Raw genomic sequence first — 16,296 nt, forward strand, 5'->3', positions numbered from 1 at the left:
CTAGAGGTCAGCTTATTCTAAGAACATAAGAAATTGGAGCAGGAGTAAGTCATACAGCCATTCAATATGGTCGTTTAATTTAATTATAGTTTAAATAAAGTATTAGTTAAAGCTTCCTTGTCCCTAATTTGCACCACTCCCCTAGCTTAGAGAGCAACAAGTTGTATTACTCACCAACTGTTGTCCTGTATCACCGGGTCCAGGTGTAGTCTACCCCAGCCCAGCAGGCAATGTTGGAAAATCTCAAGATTTTTTAAACCTTATTTGGGTATCTTAGTCCTTTTACCTTTGATCCTTCACTAATCTTAGTATGTACTTATTTATAAATAATTACCTTTTGGTCTCTTCTAAGTTTTCCTTTCAACTAATACAAAAGCAAAATACTGCAGATGCTGGAAATCTGAAGTAAAAATAGAAAATGCTGAAAATATTCAGCAGATCTGGCAGCATCTGTGGAGAGAGAAATGGAGTTAATGTTTCAGGTCCAAAACCTTTCATCAGAATTTATTACTCTTCCAGCATGTTCTGCTTTTATTTAAGGTTTCTGCTTGTTTGCTTTAATAAACTTAGCGCTAAAACACTGATTTTTTTTTTTAGCGATTCACTGGATGTGGGCGTTGTTGGCTGGGCCAGCATTTATTGCCCATCCCTAATTGCCCTTGAGAAGGTGGTGATGAACTGCCTTCTTTAACCACTGCAGTCCAAGTGGTGTAGGTACTGTCTAAGTTTGGAAGGTGCTGTCTAGGGAACATTGGTGAATTCCTGCAGTGCGTCTTGTAGATGGTATACTCTGCTGCTACTGTGCATCGGTGAAGGGAAGTGAATGTTTGTGGTTTTGGTGCAATCAAGCGGGCTGCTTTGTCCTGGACGCTGTCAACCTTCTTGAATGTTGTGGGAGCTGCACTCATCCAGGCAAGTGGAGAGTATTCCATCACCATGCTGACGTGTGCTTTGTAGATGGTGGACAGGCTTTGGGGAGTCAGGAGGTGAGTTAGTCGTCACAGGATTCCTAGCTTCTGACCTACTCTTGTAGCCACAGTATTTATATGGCTAGTCCAGTTCAGTTTCTGGTTAATGGTAACCTCCAGGATGTTGATAGTGATGATTCAGTGATGGTAATGTCATTGAATGTCATGGGGCGATGGTTGGATTCTCTCTTGTTGGAGATGGTCTTTGCCTGGCACTTGTGTGGTGTGAATGTTACTTGACACTTGGCAGCCCAAGCCTGGATATTGTTCAGGTCTTGCTGCATTTGGACATGGACTGCTTCAGTATCTGAGGAGTCACGAATGGTGCTGAACATTGTGCAACCATCAGCGAACATCCCCGTTTCTGACCTTATGAAGGAAGGAAGGTTATTGATGAAGCAGCTGAAGATGGCTGGGCTGGGAACACTACCCTAAGAAATTCCTGCAGTGGTCCTGGAGCTGAGATGATGATTGACCTCCTTTGTGCTAGGTATGACTCCAACCAGTGGAGAGTTTTCTGCCCGATTCCCATTGGCTCCAGTTTTGCTAGGGCTCCTTTATGCCACACTCTGTCAAATACGGCCTTGGTGTCAAGGGCAGTCACTCTCATCTCACTTTGGGTGTTCAGCTCTTTTGTCCATGTTTGAATCAAGGCTGTAATGAGGTCAGGAGCTGAGTGGCCCTGTCAGAACCCAAACTGCGTGTCAGTGAGCAGGTTATTGCTAAGCAATGCCGCTTGATAGCAATGCCGCTTGATAGCATTGTTGATGACTCCTTCCATTACTTTACTAATGATCGAGAGTGGACTGATGGGGTGGTAATTGGCAGGGTTTAACTTGTCCTGCATTTTGTGTACAGGACATACCTGGGCAATTTTCCACATAGCCGGGTAGATGCCAGTATTGTAGCTGTACTGGAACAGCTTGGCTAGGGGTGCAGCAAGTTCTGGAGCACAAGTCTTCAGTACGATTGCCAGAATATTGTCAGGGCCCATAGACTTTGCACTATCCAGTGCCTTCAATTATTTCTTGATATTACGTGGAGTGAATTGAATTGGCTGAAGACTGGCATCTGCGATGCTGAAGACCTCCGGAGGGGGCCGAGATGGATCGTCCACTCAGCACATCCGGCTGAAGATTGTAGCAAATGCTTCAGCCTTACCTTTTGCACTGATGTGCTGGGCTTCCCCCAATGTTGAGGATAGGGATATTTGTGGAGCCTCCTCCTCCAGTGAGTTGCTTAATTTTCCACCACCATTCACGAATGGATGTGGCAGGACTGCAGAACTTAGATTTGATCCGTTGGTTATGAGATCGCTTAGCTCTGTCTATCACTTGCTGCTTATGCTGTTTGACATGCAAGTAGTCCTGTGTTATAGCTTCACCAGGTTGACACCTCATTTTTAGGTATGCCTGGTGCTGCTCCTGGCATGCCCTCCCGCACTCTTCATTGAACCAGGGTTGATCCCTTGGCATGATAGTAATGGTGGTGTGGGGAATATGCCGGGCTATGAGGTTACAGATTGTGTTCGAGTACAATTCTGCTGCTTATGGCTCGCATGGATGCCCAGTTTTGAGTTGCTAGATCTATTTAAAATCTCTCCCATTTAGCCACCCAACATGGAGGGTATCCTCAATGTGAAGGCGGGACTTCGCCTCCACAATGACTGTGTGGTGGTCACTTCCTATCAGTGCTGTCATAGACAGATGCATCTGCGGCAGGCAGGTTGGTGAGTATAAGGTCAAGTATGTTTTTCCTTTTTCTTGGTACCCTCACCACCCGCCGCAAAGCCAGTCTAGCAGCTGTGTTCTTTAGTCCTAGGACTCGGCCAGCTCGGTCAGTAGTGGTGCTACCGAGCCACTCTTGGTGATGGACATTGAAGTCTACATTCTGCACCCTTGCCACCCTCAGTGCTTCCTCCAAGTGGTGTTCAACATGGAGGTGCACTGATTCATCAGCTGAGCGGGGGAGCGGTATGTGGTAATCAGCAGGCGGTTTCCTTGCCCATGTTTGACCTTTTGGAGTGGATGTTGAGGACTCCTAGGGCAACTCCCTCCCGACTGTATACCACTGTACCACCACCTCTGCTGGGTCTGTCCTGCCGGTGGGAGAGGACATACCCAGGGATGGTGATGCCTGGGACATTATCTGTAAGATATGATTCCCTGAGGATGACTATGTTGCTTAACTAGTCAGTAAGACAGCTGTCCCAATTTTGGCACTAGCCCCTGATGTTTAATAAGGAGGACTTTGTAGGGTCGACAGGGCTAAATTGTCGTTTCCGGTGCCTAGGTTGATGCTGGGTGGTCTTTCCGGTTTCATTCCTTTTTTGAGACTTTGTAGCAGTTTGATGCAACTGAGTAGCTTGCTAGAGGACATTTAAGAGTCAACTTGGTCTGGAGTCAGATTACCTTCCCTAACAGATGTTAGTGAACTGGATGGGTTTTTACAACAATCGACAATGGTCATCATTAGACTTTTAATTCCAGATTTTTATTGCACTCAAATTTCACCATCTGCCATGGTGGGTTTCAAACCTGGCTGCCCAGAGCATTACCCTGGGTCTCTGGATTACTAATCCAGCAACAATACAACTACACCATCACCTCCCCTACCTACTGCTTATGCTATCTACTGCTTAAAACTTACACAAACCTCTAGAAGCATCAGAAGTAAAAAGAAGCACACCCTTTCCCCTCTTCACTGAAATCGTGCTGTCAACAAATTCTCAACTTCCCACACTGGTTATATGGCCCTCTGTTCATGTTGCTCTCTGCCCTACATTGGTGACAAGTGGCTGTGATTAACACCAGTAATCATGAGTTGTTTTGTCTTTTTTTACTCATTCTAAGGATGTTGGCACCACTGGCAAGGCCAGTATTTATTACATATCCCTAGTTGCCTTGAGTTTCATACAATTGAGTGGCTTTTCTTGGCTACCTCAGAGGGCAGTTAAGTGTCAACCATATAGGGGGTGGGAATGGAGCCACTAGACTGGATAAGGGCAGTAGATTTCCTTCTCCAGAGGACATTAGTGAACCAGTGGGTTTTTATGGTAATCGATAGCTCCATGGTTAAACTGTCATGGTGGTACTTGAATTTATATTCCGTGGTCTAATCCAGCCTCAGGATTACGAGTCCAGTAGTATAACCACTGCATGATAGTACCCTAGTCTGTGGTGCTGTTGACTCCCGGAGTGTAGTGTGTGTCTTGTATAGTTCATGGCACTCCCCAGTGAGGATTGCCCCACTTTTCTTGTTCCGACAGCCATGAGGGAACTATTTCTCGTGGATCTCCTGATCTGCCATTGGGATTAGCTCCAATAAGGCTGCAAGGCACAGGCTTTAAATGTAAAGACAGGAGAGTGTTGCACTTCAAAACCAGGACTGGGCAACAGTGTAATACTTCTGTAGCCTGCTTGACTTTCTGTTCTGTTGGGAACTGAGATTTGTATATTTGCAAAAGAAAGATTGTCACCAGGACAAGTGAAGGTGTTCTAACGAAGCTGATCTGTTGCATTTTTACAGCTTGGAACATGACAAAGACAAGGATGAAGAAATGGAGCTGAATGAAACCAGGTGAGAAACTGGCCTAAACATTTGTATCCTGTCCTTTGTTTTTTGGAAGGCGAGGGAAACTTTAAAATCTGCTTACTATAATTTTCAGCTTATTCATAGAATGTACCAACAGTAGAGATTATCTGTCTTTCCATGTACTTTTGTTGCATTTTAGTCTGTCTAATTTGTGGGGTGAGTTTTATGTCACAATGTTCATCTGGAAATACTGTTAACATACAAAGGTTTATTTTGCTCATATGAGTTTTAACAGCAAAGAAATGGAATCACATCTCTTAAAGTAGATAGGAATTCTATATTTTTGTCACTCGCATGTTTTAAAGATTTGTCTGTAAATGCTAATCTATCATTTCAGTGATTTAAGATTGCATCACACATTATACAAATGGTTCGATGGTCTGAACCTTTGAAATTATGATCCTTTAATGTCAAATGGATTGTGTCTTTCACATTTCAAGCTTTTCCAGCAATGCACAGAGCCTATTTCTGAGGGCTAGATTCTAGTGACATGTATAAACTGGCTCTTCATCATTTCTGTGTGAGATACACTAACAGACCAGCTTCCAGGCACAAGGTACCCAGATAACAGAAATAAAAACAGAAGATGTCATGACAGGCCTGTTTCTCTTCACAGATGCTGTCCGATCTGCTGAGTATTTCCAGCATTTTCTATTTTTGTTTGAAATTTCCAGTATTTTGCTTTTGTACCCAGATAAAAGTGATTCTTCTTAAGTGAATTCCTTTGCAAATGGATCTGTTCAGAATCATTTGTGTGTCAACAGTGGCTCAGTGGGTAGCACTCTTACTTCTAAGTCACAAGGTCTTAGATTCAAGTCCCACTCTTTAATCTAGGCTAACGTTTGCGTGAAGTACTGAGGGAGTGCTGTTGTGTTGAAGGTGCCGTTATTCAGAAGAGATGTTAAACAGAGTCCCCATCTGCTTTCTCAAATGATTGTAAAATACCCCATGGCACTATTTTAGAAACATATAAACAGGCGTGGTCCATCCACCTCCTAAGCCTGTTCCACTTGCCCAGCTTAGTTCTGTAACCCTTAATATCCTTGCCTAACAAAAATATATCAATCTTATTTTTGAAGTTTTTAATTGACCCCAGCCTCAATAGCTTTTTGGGGGAGAGAATTCTACATTTCCAGTGCCTTCTGTGTGAAGAAGCACTTCCTGTTAGCTACCCTATCAAATCTTTTAATCATCTTAAATCTCTCAATTAGACCATCCCTTAATTTTCCATACTCAAGAGACTGCAACCCAAGTTTATGCAACTCGTTCACCTGCTTATCCCAGATATCAATCTGGTGAGTCTGCACTGCACTCCTTTATTACCTCTAGACTTGACTGTTCCAGCTCACTTCTAACCAGCCTCATGCTTCCACCCTCCATAAACTTGAGGCCATCCAATAATCTGGTGCCTTTATCCTAACTTTCAAGTTCCTTCACCCATCTCCCCTGTGTTCCTGAATTACATTGACTCCCAGTTAAGCAAAGTCACGATTTTAAAATTCTAATCCTTGTTTTGAAATCCTTTCATGGGCTCACCCCTCTATATCTCTGTAACCTCCTCCAGCCCTATTTCTGCGCTCCTCCAATTCTAGCCTCCCCGATTTTAATTGTTCCGCCAATTGGTGGCAGTGCCTGCAGCTGCCAAGGCTCCAGAATAAAACCTCTCCACCTCTCAACTTCCAGTTCCTTCTTTAAAACCTACCTCTTTGACCAAGCTTTTGACTATTTGCCAAATATCCCCTTATGTGTAAATCTTTTTTTGATAACATTACTGTGAAGCACCTTGGGGCATTTAACTATGTTAAGGCCAATATATAAATACAAGTTGTTGCTGTGGCATCCTCTCCAAGCCCATTATATTTTTCCTAGACAAAATAAAAACAGAATTACCTGGAAAAACTCAGCAAGTCTGGCAGCATCGGCGGAGAAGAAATCAGTCAACGTTTCGAGCCCTCATGGCCCTTCAGCAGAACTGAAGCATAGTTTCAACAAGGGAGAAATATAAATTGGTTTAAGGTGGGTGGGGGGGAAGAGACACATTGAGGGTGTGGTGTGAGCAGATAATCAAAAGATGTCAGAGACAAAAGGGTCAAAGAGGTGTTGAAGGTGGTGGTCTTTGTCTGAGAAAAGTGCTAATTAAGAATGCAAGACAGGATATTCAAAGTACAGCTCTAGTGGGGGTGGGGTGGAAAGACTAAAGGTTTTAGTTTTAGATTTAAAAATAATGGAAATAGGTGGGGAAAGAAGAATCTATATAAATTATTGAAAAAAAAGGCGGGTGGGGGGGGGAAAAGAAACGGGGTGGGGATGGGGGGAGGGGGGTTTAAGATCTAAAGTTGTTGAATTCAATATTCAGCCCAGAAGGCTGTAAAGTGCCTAGTCGGAAGATGAGGTGCTGTTCCTCCAGTTTGCGTTGGGCTTCACTGGAACAATGCAGCAAGCCAAGGACAGACATGTGGGCAAGAGAACAGGGTGGAGTGTTAAAATGGCAAGCGACAGGGAGGTTTGGGTCTTTCTTGCGGACAGACCGCAGGTGTTCCGCAAAACGGTCGCCCAGTTTGCGTTTGGTCTCTCCAATGTAGAGGAGACCGCATTGGGAGCAACGAATGCAGTAGACTAAGTTAGGGGAAATGCAAGTGAAATGCTGCTTCACTTGAAAGGAGTGTTTGGGCCCTTGGACGGTGAGGAGAGAGGAAGTGAAGGGGAAGGTGTTGCATCTTCTGCGTGGGCATGGGGAGGTGCCATAAGTGGGGGTTGAGGAGTAGGGGGTGATGGAGGAGTGGACCAGGGTGTCCCAGAGGGAACGATCCCTACGGAATGCCGTCAAGGGGGGTGAAGGGAAGATGTGTTTGGTGGTGGCATCATGCTGGAGTTGGCGGAAATGGCGGAGGATGATCCTTTGAATGCGGAGGCTGGTGGGGTGATAAGTGAGGACAAGGGGGACCCTATCATGTTTCTGGGAAGGAGGAGAAGGCGTGAGGGAGGATGCGCGGGATATGGGCCGGACACGGTTGAGGGCCCTGTCAACGACCGTGGATGGAAAACCTCGGTTAAGGAAGAAGGAGGACATGTCAGAGGAGCTGTTTTTGAAGGTAGCGTCATCAGAACAGATGCGACGGAGGCGAAGGAACTGAGAGAATGGGATGGAGTCTTTACAGGAAGCGGGGTGTGAGGAGCTGTAGTCGAGGTAGCTGTGGGAGTCGGTAGGCTTGTAATGGATATTGGTGGACAGTCTATCATCAGAAATTGAGACAGAGAGGTCAAGGAAGGGAAGAGAAGTGTCAGAGATGGACCATGTGAAGATGATGGAGGGGTGGAGATTGGAAGCAAAATTAATAAATTTTTCCAGGTCCCGACGAGAGCATGAAGCAGCACCGAAGTAATCATCGATGTACCGGAGAAAGAGTTGTGGGAGGGGGCCGGAGTAGGACTGGAACAAGGAATGTTCCACATACCCCATAAAGAGACAGGCATAGCTGGGGCCCATGCGGGTACCCATAGCCACACCTTTTATTTGGAGGAAGTGAGAGGAGTTAAAGGAGAAATTGTTCAGTGTGAGAACAAGTTCAGCCAAACGGAGGAGAGTAGTGGTGGATGGGGATTGTTGGGGCCTCTGTTCAAGGAAGAAGCTAAGGGCCCTCAGACCATCCTGGTGGGGGATGGAGGTGTAGAGGGATTGGACATCCATGGTGAAGAGGAAGCGGTTGGGGCCAGGGAACTGGAAATTGTTGATGTGACGTAAGGTGTCAGAGGAATCACGGATGTAGGTGGGAAGGGACTGGACAAGGGGAGAGAGAATGGAGTCAAGATAACGAGAAATGAGTTCCGTGGGGCAGGAACAGGCTGACACGATCGGTCTGCCAGGACAGTTCTGTTTGTGGATTTTGGGTAGGAGGTAGAAGCGGGCCGTCCGAGGTTGGGCGACTATCAAGTTGGAAGCTGTGGGAGGAAGATCTCCAGAGGAGATGAGGTCAGTGACAGTCCTGGAAACAATGGCTTGATGTTCTGTGGTGGGGTCATGGTCCAGGGAGAGGTAGGAGGAAACGTCTGCGAGTTGACGCTCAGCCTCCGCGAGGTAGAGGTCAATGCGCCAGACAACAACAGTACCACCCTTGTCAGCGGGTTTGATGACAATGTTGGGGTTGGACCTGAGAGAACGGAGTGCAGTGAGTTCAGAGAGAGACAGATTAGAATGGGTGAGAGGAGCAGAGAAATTGAGACGGCTAATGTCACGCCGACAGTTCTCAATGAAAAGATCAAGAGAAGGTAAGAATCCAGAGGGAGGGGTCCAAGTGGAGGGAGAATATTGGAGGTGGGTAAAAGGATCCGTTGAACGGGGAGAGGACTCCTGCCCAAAGAAGTGAGCACGGAGACGAAGACAGCGGAAGAAGAGTTCAGCATCATGCCGAGCCCGAAATTCATTGAGATGAGGGCGTAAGGGTATGAAACCAAGTCCTTTGCTGAGCACTGAACGTTCAGCATCGGAGAGGGGAAGGTCAGGGGGTATAGTGAATACGCGGCTGGGGCTGGGATTGGAAGATGGGGTGAGGACGGAGGGACAAGCAGGGGTGGAGGGTCCCCGATGGGTGTTGGAGTCGATGAGTTGTTGGAGCTTGCGTTCCTTAGCACTTGAGAGAAAGAGAAAAAGTTTCTTGTTGAGGCGACGGATGAGGCGAAGAATAAAATGAAACTGGGGGCACGCGCAGCTTTGAAAAAGGGTGCGGCGGTGCTGCTGGAGGGAGAGGTCGAGTGTGTTCATATGGCGGCGCATGGCACTGAGTGTGGATCTCAGAATGCGACGGGAACAGCAGTCCGAGAAACGTTTTATGTCCCGGAGATACCTGGACATTCCTAGAGTTTTCCTAGAGTTTGACTCAGAACTAATTTCAGTACTTCAGATAGAGTCTAACCAGAATTCTGTACAGTTCTAACAACTTCCATTTGAATGCAGCCCCCTTGAAACAAAGGCCAAGATTCTTTTTGGAATACTTTTTGTATTTGTTCACTAACTTTTAGTGATTTTTGTACTTGATCTCCTAATTCTCTTGCTCATTTGCATTTCCTAGCGCCTCATCATTTAGAAATACTCTGATCTATCTTCCTTGGATCCTAAGTGGACTTTCCTACATTTCCCTGTTTTGCTCACTTTATCAGGAAGCTGAGGCAGCAATGGTAGCAAGAGAAGCAGAAAATGAAACAAAAGTTTCATTTAAAAACCCTGTGCTGTACTTGCCTCAAGCCGCTACTGAAGTTAGATCCATCATGTAAAAAGAGAACCATTAAGGCATCTCATTGCAGGTTTTTTTATTATTACACTCAGTGAGCAGAATTTAGTGAAGCTCCCAGGAGCGAGAACCAATGCACTGAGGTACGTTGTCAGACACAATTTCCTCTTGGAATCCATAAGCAGCAAACAAACTACACAAAATATCTAGTTTTGTTAGCTTTGTTAGTTCGATTCATTGGGAACCTCCCAAACCACTTTGAATGGTTATCTATCACAATGAATAACTATTGCCTTTCAAATTTTGCAAAATCTATGTGCAGTCTCTGTCACACTCTAGTTGACCCTTTCCATGGTTGCAGAGGCACTGATTGCACGGGAGGCAAAATATCAGCTTCCTGATGGTGGGATGAAAGTGGGGAAATAAGCTAATGGTGGATTAAAGTGGGTCATGGTTCCCAATGGCAAGCGGCAGGAACCTATTTTAATAAATTAGCATGTCCTGCGTACTCATTAAGACACATGGTCACTAGACTGAATTTTACTTTTGTGATTAAATTGGCAGCAAATGAGAAACACGTGCCTTTTAGATTCATGACTGGCTAAAGGTGGCATGCAGCTGGTGAGGCAGTTTTCCTGGTGAGGTTGGTGTGAATACGAGCTGCATTTCTTGAATAGGGAGCTTTGTTGGACCAGGCGAGAGGAGGCTGAGCTGTTACATTGAGCGCAGGTGATGGCTGTCAAGGAGGTCGGGGCATGGCTGTTCAGGGAGGTTGGGCATGGCTGTCCAAGGGAGGGAGGTTGGATTGTTACAAACCAAGAAGGTTTATGGGGGACAGAGGGAGGGAGCTGGACGACAGAAGAAAAGTAGCCGAAGGCAGCTAAAGCATGACAGAGGGGAGATCAAGAATGATTGAGGGCACATCAATGGTGAGCTGTGAGAGTTGATGGTAACTGAGGGCAAGTCAAGGGTAATGGAGGAAGGGTTAAGGATAACAGTTGGCAAGTTGAGGGTGACTGGGAGCAGGTCCAGGGTTCTGGGGGCAGCTTTGATGTTGGGGGGTAACTCTAGTTTGACAGACAATTGATCAAGGTAGGTTATTTGAGGGTCACAGAATGCAGGGCTAGGGCGATGGAGGGGAGGTCAAAGGTGATTGAGGGAGGGTGGCGGGTGATGGCTTGCAGCTCCAGGGATTCGTGTGGCAGGTGGGGAGGGGTTGTGGCAGCAGTTTAAGTTCAAAATCTGCCTGTCAGACAGGCAGAATGATGCTGCTGGATTGCAGAGAGTGGATGTCTAGCCAAGTGCTGTTTAAATAAGGCACCTGGATCTTTGATCACCTTGAGGCTACTGTGGAGTCGACAACTTCCTACCTGCCCCCAGTGCTCAATTGGCTGTGTCCCTCAATTGTGCATAGCTAATTGGCAAAAGAATCAAGGGGAGGGGGTGATGGGGCTTCTGATATCTTGGGAGAACAAAAACACTGATGCATACATATGGAGTTCGAGTACCCAAATGAGCTGGTTTATTCTGGTTTTGGTTTATATACATGCATACACAAATGGCCACAAGGGGGTGCAATTACACTCCTCCCTCCGAATGAAAAAGTTACACAATGTTCAATTTTCATACAACTTATATACATTCCTTGTTTTTCAATTATTTACAAATCAAACTTAACTGCTGGCTTCCTATTCCTAAGAGGATACCACCTTTTTTGACCCAAACTTTCAGAACTTACGAAAGGACCTTGACCCATGTTGGCCTGAGTCTGAGGAGAATTTTTCTCCAAAGACCGAGTTTGCCCTTGACCTTCAATTAAATCTTCCACTTCATCAGACATGTCTGCCTGACTCTAACTCAGATCTGAACTGGTTTCAGGCACAACTTGTGTCGGAGTAACTATTGGCACTTTACTGATATCCCAACTATCCAATTCATCAGACTCATTTGATTCTTCCCAACTTCCTTCTTTATGAATCTCTGAAGGTAAGCATGATCTATACATACAAACCTAATCTTTCTCCTATTAAATATCTTGACCAAGTATGTGCGAGGACCACATATTTTCATGACTCATCCTGTTAACCACTTCAAACACTTATGATGATTTTTTACTCTAATATTCTAGCTCAACTTCAGACTTCCTTATTTCACTTTACCCCTATCATGACTGTCTTTTTGCCTGAATTGTTTCTCTTCTACTGACTGTGCTAAATGTGGCTTCAGCAATGAAAACCGTGTTCTAGGCTATCTTCTAACAAGTCAGCTGGCATTCTGCCAGTAGTAGTGTGCGATGTGGTATGATAAGTAAATACAAAATTCACCACTTTATGATTTAATGACAGCTGTTGTTTCTCCAATTTTCTATATAGCATTTTCTTAACAAGAGCTTACTTAACAATTTGTACTATGTGCTCTGCTGCTCCATTTGAAGCAGGATGATGCGGTGGAACTCTGTGCTTTAACCCGTTCGTTCTCATGAATTTTACAAATTCTTCTGAACAAAACTGAGGTATGTTGTCAGGCACAATTTCTTCTTGGAATCCATAAGCAGCAAACAAACTACACAAAATATCTAGTTTTGTTAGCTTTGTTAGTTCAATTCATCGGGAACCTCTCAAACCACTTTGACTACCTATGATGATGAATAGCCATTGCCCTTCAAATTCTGCAAAAATCTATGTGCAGCCTCTGCCACACTCTCATTGGCCATTTCCATGGTTGCAAAGGTACCACTGACAGCTTCTTTTCTCGTAGTTGACATACTCTACACTGTTTCATTGTGTCTTCTATGTCCTTATCCTACCCTGGCCACCAAAGATGGCTTCTCGCTATACTCTTTGTCAAGTTCATCTTTAAGTGTTGACCATGAAGATCACATGGCAACTGTGATCTATACCTTTCAGGAATTACACATAACACAACCTTTATCAACTGACAACTCATTCTTATGCATAAAAAATGGCCTGATTTCTTAATCTGGTACCTGTGTTGACTACCTATTTGCAATATAGTCGTGTACCCTTGCCAAAACAGGGCCCTTACAAATTGTTCTACCAATGCCATCTGCTGTGACTAGCAACTCATCTACAAGTGAAAAGCACATCCTCCCTGTTGGGCTCTACCTCTGATAAGGATGGTAATCTAGACATTGCACCGGAATTATGATACTGACAAGCAGACAAAATCAAACCCATTTCTGCATGTGGTCTGCAGCTAAAATGGGTGTTAGTGACTTTGCATTGTGGCTTATGATCAGTTTCAATCGTGAAACTGTGACCATACAAGTATTAATGAAATCATTTTACTGCAAAAATCAAAGACAGTCCTTCACATTCTATCTGAGCATAACTTCGTTCACTGGCACTGAGGTGCATGAGGCAAATGCCAATTGGTCTCACCTCACCATCCTCAATACATGAGAATTCACAGCACCCGCTACGTATGGAGAGGCATCACATGCCAGCTCAATCGTTTTGGACACATTGTAATGTACAAGCATGGTACCATCTACCAATTGACGTTTACACAACTTGAATACTTTGTCACACTCCTTTGTCCAATTCCCTTCCTCAAGAGTTCATTCAATGGATGCACTAAGGTTGCCAAATTTGGTATGAATTTACCGTAGTAATTCATTAGCCCCAAAAAAGATCTGAACTCAGAGATATTCTGAGGGCGTGGTGCATATTTACTGCCTGAACCTCAACTCTTGGTAGGATGTAGCCCATCTCCATGCTTTTAAAAACATTGGAGCACCCTATTCAGCCTGTCATCATGGGTCTGCCTGTTTGGAGCTGAAACAACTATGTCATCCAAATAACTACTCCCTGAATTCCTTGCAAAATTTGGTTCATCACCCCTTGGAAAGTCCTGGGTACTTGAAGCAACACCAGATGGCAGCCTATGAAACTGAAAAAGACCCATACGTGTATTAGTAGTCAAATATGACTTAGACTCATTGTTTAACTCAGGTTGCAGATAGACATTTGTCAGATTGAGCTTTGAAAATATCTGGCCTCCTGACAACATTGTGAATAAATCCTCCACACTTGGCAAAGGATCAGGTGAATTACATTCCAGTACCTGATTTATGGCTACCTTATAATCACCACTTATGCTTACGCTACCATTTGACTTTGGTACTACCACTGTGGGAGTAGCCCAATTACTCTGTTCTGCTTTAGAGATAATGTCCTCAGTCTCAAGTCTTTTCAGCTCTTTCTCTACTTTCTCCTTTGGAGCATAAGATACTAGGCGAGGCCTGCAATAAACTGGTTTCACATTCCTCCGAACCCATACCTTAGCCTGGCATCCTGGAATCAGTTTGCCGGATTCACGAAATGCCTAAGGACTTAAAAATTGATCACATTGTCCTACAATGTCCTTTGACGTGAAAAAGCTCACTCCAATTTAGTTTACATGATGCTAACCAGTTCCTTCCTAACAAGGTTGGTTTTTTACCCTTCACCACGATGATGGAAAATTTAGCACATTGTTCATTGCATGTGACTGGTACTGACACACTTCCAATTATGGGAATTTTCTCTCCTCTATAACTTCGTAATTCTATACGCGATTTCTCTAGCTGTTGCTGACTCAACTTTTCAAGATACAGTGATTTAGGAATCACTGTAATTGAAGCAGTTGTGTTGACCTCCATGTTACTGGAGCTCCATCCAACAGTACTTAGACCACGATGCCTTGTGAATTTCCAGTAGACACCCTTGTGCTTTGGATCGTGTGGACCTAAACTGATCCCTCATCGTCCTGCTGTTGTTCAACAACCGAATGTAGTGACTGATGTTCCCTCCAGCTAGCATTTTCTCCATTTACCTTCTTCGGACATGTCTTGGCAAAATGATCCTTCCTCTTGCAGCTGTTGAACTCTGCCTTCAGAAATAGACAATTCTGAGTCCAATGTTAACCTAAGCACCATAAACAGGTATTGTAGTAGTGCTGCTACTACTAATTGCCTTCGCTGGGCCCTGGCTTACTCAGCTGCAGCTTATTTGCTTCAGCAGACAACCAATGGTTGTTAACTCTGACTTCTTTTGAGTCAAGTTCTGCCATGTTCATGGACAATGCTGTTTGGCAAGCTATGTCAAAAGTTAACTTTGCCAATGTAGGCAACTTAATGCGAATGCATTCACTTTTTAACTGCACACAAATTCGTCCCGCGATGCGCTCTCTTGAAATTCTTCAAAATTACAATGAATGGACAGTGCTGGCCAGGGGATGCAGAGAAACTCCTGAGCAACTTTTGTACTGAAGTAACCTGAGCTCAGTCACTGGCCTGAGCTGGCTGGAACCGGTTTGAATTAGCAAAGACAAAGGAAATGTGATGAGACACAAAGTCCTTATTTAGAAAAGGAGTAATGAGGTTATGCTGCCTAAGTCCTTGGGACAGAGCCAATAAAGAGATGCCACAGACTAGGCAAGCAGGCCTAAACCAATGGGAGAGAGACAGCACAGCTTGGAGAGATAAGATTTCGGAATAAGAATGAAGAATTTCGGGCGTGGGGCCAGCGAGAACTCCGCAGACCAACCATCGCAGAAGCGGAAGAACCTACATCAGCAATGTAGAGACGCAAGAGAGAGAGAACGGAATGCCTGGCCAGCGTCAGCTCTCCTTTTCGGGTATTAGCTTTTATATTCTGTGACCACTCGGAGTGTCAGAGAAACCTTAGTGGGTGTGCGTTTAGATCCTAGTTTTGGGTATAAAACTGTATAACCTGCTGTAAACTGCATGTCTATATTTAACCAGACGTATAAGCTATATGTAGATGATCTAACAACGTGAATAAAGCGAATTTAGAGTTAAGAGAGAATTGACTCTTCTCCTCTTTGTACTAAGCCAACAACCGTTACCGGTGACCTCCGGCAACAACAGCTTTTTCAAAGCCATGATAAACTCTCCAATGTCCTCACTAGGCAACAGATTCCTTGTTTCAAATTGATAGCTTTCTGCAATTTCCAATGGTTTTGGATTGTGTTGATTGTGATTGTTACGATTGTAGTAATAACAGTAACAATAATAACAGATTGTGCTTCTCAAATTTACACAAAATGTCAGCAGTGTTTCTTATGGCTTAGCAGGGGTGAGCAAATTCTTGCGCATGCATTTCATGCATTTCAAGGCCTGCTTCAGTCAAAACTATTTCCCATTTCCTTTCCCCCGCTGCCTGATTAACAGCTGGATTATCAGGATCTTCAAGGATATTATTAGCAGTGAAAAACATCTCTAGCTGCTCCACATACGCACGGAAAGATTTTCAGTCATAGCTGTGTCCTTCCAGTTGCCCAATAATACCTGTTGATGCAGCCGTCCTCGAAGGTCAGTCCAACCACATGTTCAAGCAACCTTTTTTTCTAAGAGCGGATCTTTAAGCCTGTTTCTTAGCAAAAAACAAAATTCTCAGTTCCTCTGCTGATTTGCTGGAAGCTTATCCAACCCAAATTAATTTGCTATGGAAATCCACAATCCCACTTTGTTGCCAACTGTGATA

At 44.5% G+C, this 16,296-nt stretch overlaps 1 protein-coding gene across 2 annotated transcripts in view; it reads left to right on the plus strand.

Moving 5' to 3' along the window:
• The window catches only part of stard9 (StAR-related lipid transfer (START) domain containing 9), a 374,404-nt gene that overhangs the window by 238,205 nt on the left and 119,903 nt on the right, over positions 1–16,296 (plus strand). For both annotated transcript variants that reach the window (XM_078562913.1, XM_078562914.1), the window contains exon 21: positions 4,497–4,547. In XM_078562913.1, coding sequence (XP_078419039.1) covers positions 4,497–4,547 — 51 coding nt within the window. The remainder of the gene's footprint in view (positions 1–4,496; positions 4,548–16,296) is intronic.

This window comes from Cetorhinus maximus, chromosome 18 (genome assembly GCF_964194155.1).
Source record: "Cetorhinus maximus chromosome 18, sCetMax3.hap1.1, whole genome shotgun sequence".
Taxonomy (NCBI): Eukaryota; Metazoa; Chordata; class Chondrichthyes; order Lamniformes; family Cetorhinidae; genus Cetorhinus; species Cetorhinus maximus.